Source organism: Erigeron canadensis, chromosome 5 (genome assembly GCF_010389155.1).
Source record: "Erigeron canadensis isolate Cc75 chromosome 5, C_canadensis_v1, whole genome shotgun sequence".
Taxonomy (NCBI): Eukaryota; Viridiplantae; Streptophyta; class Magnoliopsida; order Asterales; family Asteraceae; genus Erigeron; species Erigeron canadensis.
Genome location: NC_057765.1, coordinates 5,430,184 through 5,440,560, shown reverse-complemented (window position 1 = coordinate 5,440,560; position 10,377 = coordinate 5,430,184). Strand labels below are relative to the sequence as shown.

At 34.3% G+C, this 10,377-nt stretch overlaps 2 protein-coding genes across 2 annotated transcripts; one reads left to right on the top strand and one right to left on the bottom strand.

The window, feature by feature from the left end:
• The first annotated feature begins 3,797 nt into the window (after positions 1–3,797).
• LOC122601066 lies at positions 3,798–4,564 on the top strand. The gene is made up of 2 exons (XM_043773842.1): positions 3,798–4,379; positions 4,454–4,564. Exons 1-2 carry the CDS (start codon positions 3,798–3,800, stop codon positions 4,562–4,564), a joined length of 693 nt encoding a protein of 230 aa, XP_043629777.1.
• A 1,542-nt stretch (positions 4,565–6,106) lies between these two features.
• Positions 6,107–10,030, bottom strand: LOC122601065. Its single transcript, XM_043773841.1, has 5 exons — positions 9,374–10,030; positions 8,541–9,275; positions 8,398–8,463; positions 6,557–6,679; positions 6,107–6,235 (listed from the first exon to the last, which is right to left on the bottom strand). The coding sequence occupies exons 1-5, from the start codon at positions 10,028–10,030 to the stop codon at positions 6,107–6,109; spliced, it is 1,710 nt and encodes a 569-aa protein (XP_043629776.1).
• Between the last annotated feature and the right edge of the window lie 347 nt (positions 10,031–10,377).

Below are 10,377 nucleotides of genomic sequence, written 5' to 3'. Positions count from 1 at the left end.
ATGATGGACAAAGAGAAGAAGAAAGTGTTATTTGCGGAAGCTGGCAGCGATTTTGTTGACATTCTCTTCAGCTTCATGACATTGCCTTTAGGTACAATTGTTAAGGCCTTAGGAAAATGTCAAGATCAAAAGATTGAGGCGGTTGGAAGCTTAAAAAACTTGTACCAGAGTCTAGTGGATCTTCCTACGGGTTACTTTTCGTCTGAAGAAACCAGATATCTTATGCTTAATCCGAGAAGTTCATCATGTGATCTCTGCAAGAAGCTGAAACTCAACATAGATGACACTGACCCTCCAAAATATTTTTTCTGTCAAAATTTGGCTTGTACTCGATCTTGTTATAGTGCAAATTTTAGCAGATGTAGTTTTGCTAGATGCAGCAAGTGCTCAAACTTGATGAATCGAGAAATTGATTTTGAGGAAAAAAAATAAAAATACAGATACCGCCAATACTGGAGGTGTTGGTGTTGATAGTGGTGTGTTTGTTTCTAAGGTGACTACATTTATAGTCGCAGATGATTTTCGTGTGATGTCAAATACATCTAGCTCTATCATTCAATTGTTCAGTGAAGAGAAAATTACTGACTCTAATCATTTAGAGGAGCGGATCATAACTATCGATCTTGAACAGGTATTCACACATATCAAATTTCTACGCTTTTTTAAAATTTATCTTATACTTGCTACATCATGAAATAAGTATTAATGTATATGTTGAGGATGAAGATAAATGAAACAAGATTCATCTAGACTTTACAGATTCGCTAAGTAGTTTGCTAGTTTGGCCTTGGATTAAACCAATCACCCCGATTGGACATAGTTACTTGAAATTCTTGTATTGGTTTGTTTTTCTGTTATCTTTTATTTTTCGTATCTTATTTGTGTGGTGCAAGAGTTATTTTCCTATGTGTATGTTGGCCCTAAAACTCTGGCGCTGATCTTTCATGTCGTAGACTCTAGATGTATGTGAATACATATATTTCGATAATTTGCTAAAACATCGTTCTATTGTCTATTTTCAGATTCCTATCCTTTTGAATTCCGCATTCAAGTTCAAATGTGGGTTGACATCATTTGTCTTTTCATGCATAAGTCGTGATAATCTCAGCCAGAATACTTTGGTTCAGTCTTCGGTTAGTTGTGATCAATTAGGACCAAATTCAAAGAGGATGGCATTGAAAGCTATCTTTCAAAAGTCAACATCTAAATTTTTTGTTTGCAGAATCAGGAGAAGATTTTGTTGACTTCCTTTTTGGCTTCTTTGAAATCCCTTTAGGAATAATAATTGGCAAGTTTGATGAATGGTACCACTGGTGTTGAAAGTTTTGACAACTTGTTTGCAAGTATTTCGAATATGATTGTAGAAAAATGTGTGAATTCGCTTCTTAAACCTCAGTTAGAGCACAAGTATCTTTCACTTAACCAGATTTTTCCCCTTGATGTTTCACAGGGCCCTACGTTATACCTTCAAACCTGTAAGATTAATCCTCAATATTGTATTGATTTTACTACCTATTTAACATCTACTAGACGTGATGTTTCTAAAACAGATGAACTGTTCCAAGATTTAAAATATAAAGATTATACAGATCCCCGAGGAGGATTTTTGAAGGCATCTGCGAAGTTTATGTTGATGGATGATCTTGTCGTAACCCCTTCATCTTCTTTTTCAACCATCGCTCTACTGAATAAGTTGAAAGTTCCATACAATGATATTGAGGAACATGAATTAAGTATCGGCATTGAAGGGGTAAGATATGATAACGCAAGAGCTATTTTTATAGTCAATATCGTAGTTTTTACCTTCTCGGTTATGTGTTTTTGTTGTTTGCAGGGCTTGACGATTTTGAAAGCATCATTGAAATCTTCTTCAAACTGTTTGTCGATTTTGATAGATGATTTACTCAAAGGAAATGATGGAAAGAGCAAGTCTTCAAAATAGTAGCTACGAATGGGTCGGGTGGGCAATGGAAGTTTGAGTTTATTGTGTTTAGTTGAACACATTAGCTTATAAAATTTAAATTTTATCCAAGGGTGCGACTACTTACTAGCAATACTATATACTTGTGGTTTTGCCATCAGTAACAGTTTATCTAAAACCAGAATAAGGGTTAAAGTTAGACTTTATTTGAGTGTGATATCTTCAAAATAGTAGCTACTGAAGGATTAGTTGGATTATTATGTTTGAAGTGAATACATATACTTAATAACTTATGCAAATTTACCTTTTCTTCATGGGTACTAGTGTACTACTAGTTACTAGCAATATCATGTACTTGTGGTTTTGCAAGTAACAGTTTATCCGAACCACAGAGGGTTAAGACTTTATATTGTTTATGGTATTTTGAAATGGTATTTTCTAATAGCACCCCTTACATGATAAAAGAGTAATTTTCATATAAAAAGGGTAGTGATAAACTTACAACAAATATACATATTACTTTTAAGATATAAATTAGTTACTACCTTCATTCTATTTAATTTAAATATCTTAATTTAACTATCTATATTATCTTATAAAAAAATAGCCTCTAAAAGTTACTTGGTAAAAAATGTCTAAAATACCCTTAATGATTAAATTATTATCAGTTCTTTATTTTCATTAACTTTTTACAACAATTATCTACACCACTCGACGCTGCCTCCACCACCAACGGTCGTCCACCATCAACACACCGTCGTCATTAGGAGAACTGCCGCGTTGCGCGGGTACTTAGCTAGTATCAACACACCATCAACACTCCGTCGTCATTAACTTTCTTTTTTTTTTTTTTTTTTGACTAAAATCACCATAGGCTGATCCTACTGTGAATAAACCCAAAATCTCACTCAAGGTAATGGTGGACAAAGAGAAAAAGAAAGTAATATTTGCGGAAGCTGGCAACGATTTTGTTGACATTCTTTTCAGCTTCATGACATTGCCTTTAGGTACAATTGTCAGAGCCTTAAGAAAATGTCAAGATCAAAAGATCGAGGCGGTTGGAAGCTTAAAAAACTTGTACCAGAGTCTGATGGATCTTCCTACTGGTTACTTGTCGTCGGAAGAAACCAAGTCTCTGATGCTGAATCCGAGAAGTTCATCATATGATCTCTGCAAAAAGCTGAAATTCAACATAGACGACACTGAGGCTCCGAAATACTTTGCCTGTCAATATTGTGCTAGTAGTCGATATTGTGATATAAAGTATTATAGCAGTTGTAAGTTTGCTAAATGTGGTAGCTGCATGAACTTGCTGAAACGAGAAACTTATTTTCAGAATTTAAATACTGCAAATACTGGAGGTGATAGTAGTGTGTTTGTTTCTAAGATGACAACTTTTATGGTCACAGATGATTTTCGTGTGATGCCAAATACATCAAGCTTTATCCTTCAATTGCTGAGTGAACATGGAGTTACCGACTCTAATCAATTAGAGGAGCGGACCTTAATTATCGGTCTTGAACAGGTATTCATACATATATATCAAATTTTTAAGCAGTTAATATATTTTCTTTTATACTAGCTACATCATAAACATATAGTAATTTTTAGTGTCGTTGGCTCTAAGAGCCTAACAGTATTTGTTGCAACTCTTTCATGTCGTAGACTCTTTTATACGTGAATACATTCTATATACTATAATTTTCTAATAAATCGTTTTATCTGTCTATTTTCAGATTATCATCCTTTTGAATTCTGCGTTAATATTCAAATTTGGGTTGACTTAGTCTTTTATCACATAAGTACCGATAATCTCAGCCAGAATACTTCGGTTCAGTATCCCATTAGTTTTGAAATAGGAGAAAATTCAAAAAGGATGGCATTGAAAGGTACTTTGCAAAAGTCAACTTCTAAATTTTTGTTTGCAGAAGCTGAAGAAGATTTTGTTGACTTTCTTTTTGGCTTCTTTGCAATCCCTTTAAGGACAATAATTGGCAAGTTGATGAATGGTATAACTTGTGTTGAAAGTTTGGACAACTTATTTGCAAGTATTTCAAAGATGATTGTCGGAAAAGGTTTGAAGTCAAACAAAGTCAAGGATGTGCTTCTCAAACCTCAGTTGGAACAGAAGTATCTTTCGCAAAACCAGATTTTTCCGCTTGATATTTCAAACGGCCCTATGTTATACCTTTATACCTATAAGATTGATTCTGATTTTTTTGCTTGTGTTACATCTGGTACTAAGTATGGTGATAAAGCAGAAGAACGGTTTATAGAATTACTCGTAGAATATAAACATCCCCAAGGAGGATTTTGGAAGGCATCTACTAAGTTTATGTTGATGGATGATCTTGTTGTAACGCCTTTATCTTCCTTTTCAACCATTTCTTTTCTGAATAAGTTGAAAGTTCCATTCAATGATATTGTGGAACATGAATTAAGTATCAGCATTGAAGAGGTACGATATGATTATTACAATAGCTATTATCTTTTATAAATTTACCTTTCTCAGCTAGGTGTTGTTTCGTGCAGGGTTTGAAGATTTTGAAAGCATCGTTGAAATCTTCTTCGCACTGCTTGTCGACATTGACAGATGATTTACTCAAAGAAAATGACCAAAAACGGAAATCTTCAAAAGAGTAGCTACTAATGGGTCGGGTGGGTAATGGAATTTAAATTTATTGTGTTAAGTGAACATAATATCTTATGTTATAAAATTTATGGATTAATCACTGGATGATTAATATATTTTCCCACTTGTATATGGTTGCCCATTAAACTCAAAATATATAGTATATCATTAACAAACTTTTTAATTTGTACATAGTTGACCAAATATTCAAGCAATATTTATGGCTGCTTCTCTCTCGTCCCCATATCTTCAAAATTGATTCTTTTTCATCTAAAAAAATCCAGATTTTCATGTACTTATAATCATCATCAAACAACAACTTTCTTTTGCCATATCTTCAAACAATAAGTTAAACAAAGTTATCAAAATTAAATCTTCATATATAAAAATGTATATGTATATAGCTATCCGAGCAAACACTGATAATAAGTGAAATCAGTGCTACGTAAGTAGAGATATATCAATTCTTCCCATCAGATACAACCTATATAGATAGAGATACATAAATACAATAATATACTTTTTAGATGAGAGACCAATTAAGGTGCAAAAATTGGGAAATCAAAACGGGATTTATTCCAGCCGCAATAAAAAAGACAACCGACCCACAATTAGATTAAAGCCACCAGAAAAGCAAATTAATTTAACAAGCATGGCGATCTGATGTATTAAGATGTATCTTGTGTCTTCGGGTTTGATGTATTCCGCCATCGCCGCCTCACCTTTCAGATCCACTGTTGTCGCCCTTCAGATCTGCCATTGGAGACCACTGTTAACCGCTGCCTCCATCGCCCTTCAGATCCTCCACCACAACCACCGTTCAAAATTGTTGCTGCCACCTTCAGATCTTCCACCACCACATCAAATTATACTCTTGTTTAAGCTTTTTTCAAGTTAATGGTAATGTTGGTCATGTTTTACCTCAGTTTTTGTGATTAGATTTAGGGTCAATTTATTGTTTTATTAAGTTTTAGGTCAAGATGATTGATTATTATTGTTGGTGATATCGAAAATCTGGGTTTTTATTGATGAGAGATAATCAGTTTTGAAGATATGATGAGGGGGAAATATATAATGGGTAACCATATATAAGAGGGAAAGTCCAGTGATTAATCCCTAAAGTTTATTTTTTCTTCATGCATGGGTACTACATGTTACCAGCAATATTATGTATTTGTGGTTTTGCCGGTAACAATTTCTCCGAAACCAGTAAGACTCCTTTATTTTGTTTGTTGTGTTTAAGCTTTTAAAATTGAACATGACAATTGGAACACAAATAAGAGAACATGAAATACAAATATACACATTGGTTTTCCAATATTGACACAAAAACTACATATACTTTGATTCTGTTAGAGAATGTAAAGGTTGAATACTAGATACTACAAAGAACATGGAATGCGTACTTCATCCTTCTGACAGATAGCTAAATTATTTATTCACTAAAATTACTATGTTAAAAACCTATTCATGAATGCCTCTTTGATGGTACCCGGCCTGTCCTAATCGATTGGTTATAAATAGTGTTGGGTTCTTGTTTAATACTTAACAAGTCATTTGCCCACGCAATGCAAAGGCGATGGTGGTAGCGGTGCAGGGTGGTGGCGAGGGGTGGCGGCAGCGGTGTTGTCGACAAAGGTGACGGTGACGGCTGGCGGGGGTGGCAGTGGCGGTGGTGTCACCTGTGGTGGCCGTGTGAAAGTATAGTAATTGATGTAAAAGTGGTTGTGTAGTTATTTTCATAGTTGAAGGATGTATGTTATAATTTCATCAAGGGTATTATATATATATTAGGTAGAAATATTTAAATGAATGAATAAAAGAGATAGGTAATTTGGGTTTATCAAGTTTCTTTTTGAGAAATTTGAAAAGAATAAATGGTTTATAAGGTAATTATTGATTATTGATTAGCTACTAGTCTAAAAGAAACAAAAGTTTCCTAAATTTAATGGTGCACAAACAGGAGGGTGATATACGTAGGAAACGGCTATGGAAATTAATACCGTACCAGTTAGGCTACGTATATCAGAGTCAAAGGTTCGTTTCTCCATGTAGCTCAACAGGATCCCTTTCTGTTTATCCGCTTTGACAGCAATCTTGTTGACATTCTTTTCAGCTTCATGACCCTGCCTTTAGTTTATTTAGTTTTTTACTTTTGGGCACAATAGTCAGCATCTTTGAAAAATGTCCAGATGAATTGACTAAGGGACTTGGAAGCCTAACAAACTTGCACAAGAGTCCAGTGAATCTTTTTTTGAGTTACTTCTAGTGATGAAATTAAAAATGCTTCTGCCTTTGAGATTTGCTCACGCTCTGTGATTCTGAAGTCACTGATGCCGGTTAATTGGACTATTGAGAGTGACCATCTTCACATGAGAACATCTTTCATCATGCAGTGATGACTATCTTAGGAGTTCCCCTCCTTAATTTTTGGTGGCAACTCCTCATGGAGGCAACTCTTGCATTATTATTTATTTTTATTTTTAAAATTTTAAGTTTTTAACAATAGATAAGAAACATAAATATATAAGTAAATAAAATACATAAATTCATTATATAAAAAACAAAATAGATCCATTTACACAAATAAAGCTAGACAAAACTTACTAAAACTAAATAAACCTTAACGAAACTAAATGAAAACTAATAAAACTAAAAAAACTTACCCATACATATCTTGTTGTGGAGGAAGGGGGGAATAGGCCCACTGTCAAAAAAAACAAGCCCAACTAAAGGAGAACGCTTAAAGATGAACTTGAATTTTACCATCATAATGTACGAAATGATGAAAGTATTGACAACTTAAATGGTATTACCGACCTTGCTAAAGTGACGGTGGAAACAAGCAAACATAGATCTTATCCATTGGTCCGTCAATTGTTGAAGCTAGCATTGGTGTTGCGTGTTGCAACTGCAACAATTAAGAAATGTTTTTCAGCAATGAAGCTTGTCAAATCGGATTTGTGTAATCGAATAAGAGATGAGTTTTTTAGTGCTTACCTAACTTGTACTATAGAAATGAAGCTTTAACCACTGTTAATAATGAAAATGTCATGGTTCGCTTTAGCAAATTGGGTACTCGTAAAAGGAAAATTGTACTTTCTACCTTGTGTTTATCATGGTTTAATGAAAGAAACATTGTTTTTGGGCCATATTTTGCTGCTTATACTCTATTTTTTTACTGCTTATCCTTCTGGTTTGCACTTATTTTAGTGTTCCAGAAACTGTTTGGAAGCTGTTTTGCAGCTGTATTGCTGTTGTTTCAGATAATTTTCTGCAGTTGTTTGGGAGCTGATCGTAGATGGTGTTTTATGAATTTTTGGGAAGCATTTTTTTCACAGCTGTATTGCTACTGTTTGGAAGGTTTTTCGCAGCTTTATTGCTGTTGTTGTGATCCTTGGTTGGACATGTGCCTTCAGAAAGTGTGAAACCAGAAACAATTTTTGGTTCCTTGAAAAAAACTACCCTATTGGCCATAAAGGCTCTACTTCTACTCATAAGTCAACTAGCACAAAATTACCAAAAAAAACATGGAACATTTTCATGCTCATTCTTAATCTTGTTGAAACATGAAATAACTTATTTCTTAACAAGCACGATTAATTTTTAAAACAGGAGATCCATTCGATCTCTTGAAACTTAAACAAACAAGAAGAAAATTCATCATATTGACTAAATAATTCGATTCATACTTCATCCGACTTGAATCAAAGATATATGGTAACCCAACTGACTTTCAAAAATAATTCAAACCGACGTGTCAACTAAATGACATTGCAGACTACATGTCTACATATCTCGGCACAAGAAAAGTTCTTATAAATTATTTCTTGGACTGAAGTACTTTCTCAAGTAAGGCATCGGTCAAAGTTGAACTAGATTTGAACGAAGCCTCCAACAGTTTCAAACCCTGCAAAATAAAATCAGTGAACACAATCTTACAGAAAACCAAAAAAAAAACTTTGCCTAAAAAAATTGTAATCATACCTCTTCAACTCCAATTGTCACAGTGTGTTCCTCAACATCATTAAGAGGCACCTTCAACTTTCCTAGCATAGCAATCGAGGACATAGCTGATGACAGACTGATGACAAGATCATCTGTTAACATAAACTTTGCAGATTTATTCAAATAACATCCTTCGACCCTTGGATCTTTAAGAATTATAGAGGTGAACATTTCATCTTTAAGAACTTTACGCATTACATGCTCAGTCCTATATGCACAGTAAGTTTCATTCTTCAAATAGCTATGACAATAACTCTTGGAAGCACTTGAAACATACAGCGGAAAGATCTGGTTTACTGAAAGATGTTTCATCACCAAATCAGATTCGAGAAGCATACTTTTGAGATAACTGGACTTCACGTATTCTCCAACGCTCATGCTAGAAATGCTGGCATAAAGGTTATTCAAACTCTCGAACGGACTAGCACCATCCATTAACTTGCCAATCATTCTTCCTAAAGGGATTTCAAGGAATCCAAATAGGAATTCCACGAAATTAGAATCTGCCTCAGCAAACAAGAACTTAAAAGCCGATTTTTGCAGTGTCACTTTCAATTTCAATGTTTTTGAACCTGTGGTTGTATCTTTACTCGTTTGCTTAGCAGAAGCAAGTTTTTCGGTATTAACCAACTCTGTAGCAATACCGGTTGTGCCAAAAACCATATACGTCAACGGATACTTGCATAACAGTGCCCCTTTTAACAGAATTAGCATCTAGACAAAAAAAAAATGATACATATTACAATGTAATAACTTTTTACTAATATTTACTCGTATCATATATGAAGAATAAAAATCATAGACCAAATTACCTGATCACGGCCGATATCAAAGGTTCTGTTCTCCAATTCACTAACATCATTAATGCCAAGATCACGGAGTAACTGAATAGTACATCCAGAAGCATTTGGCATCACACGAAGATCATCTGTGACAATAAAACTTGCCACATCAGAAACAAACACACCACCATCAAGACGATCACCTCCACTCTCATCATCTGAATCCTCATCCTTGATTTCCCAATCCATCCTCGATATTCCACATCTATTGCATCTAGCAACATTACAAGTACTAAAAAGTGCACCAGAACGTCGACTACAAATTATATTATCACATATATAGTATTTCAACGGCTCTGAGTCATCTACATTTACTTTAAGCTTTGTGCAGAGATCATATGCCGAAGTTCTTGGATTAAGCAAGAGCCATTTGTTTTCTTCAGAAGAGAGGCAATTTGTTGATAGATTAGTTAAACTTTCGTATAAATTGTTTATGCTTCCGATTTCTTTAAGGCTTTCATCAGAGTGTTTTTGTAAGAGTCTGAGAATTGTAGCCATTGGCAATGTCATGATACTGAAAAGAGTGTCGACGAAATGGCTGTCGACTTCAGCAAAAATAACTCTGCTTTCACCTTTGTGAACCATTAGTTTTAATGAGAATTTTGATTGGGAAGTTTTCAGAGCCATAGTTGTTAGGTTGTAAACAAGAAGTTCAAGTTGTATCTGTCTGGTTAAGTTCCATGTGAATATATAACAGTGCTATTTATACAAATTATGTGCAAATCAAGAGGCTTTCATTAATTAGATTGCAGCAAGCTAAAGAGACCTTAATTAATTATTTGTTAATTACATTAAGTTTCTATCTGACCTCTTGGTTTCCAATTTTACACATTGAACGATTAGATTAGCAACACAGTTTGCTAGTCTGTCACCTCATTATTTATACGGGGTACTTTATTTAAGTATAAATATATAAATACGTACATAATACGTTCTAATGTAACAATGTAAGATAAGAAGGGTGAACTTTCTCA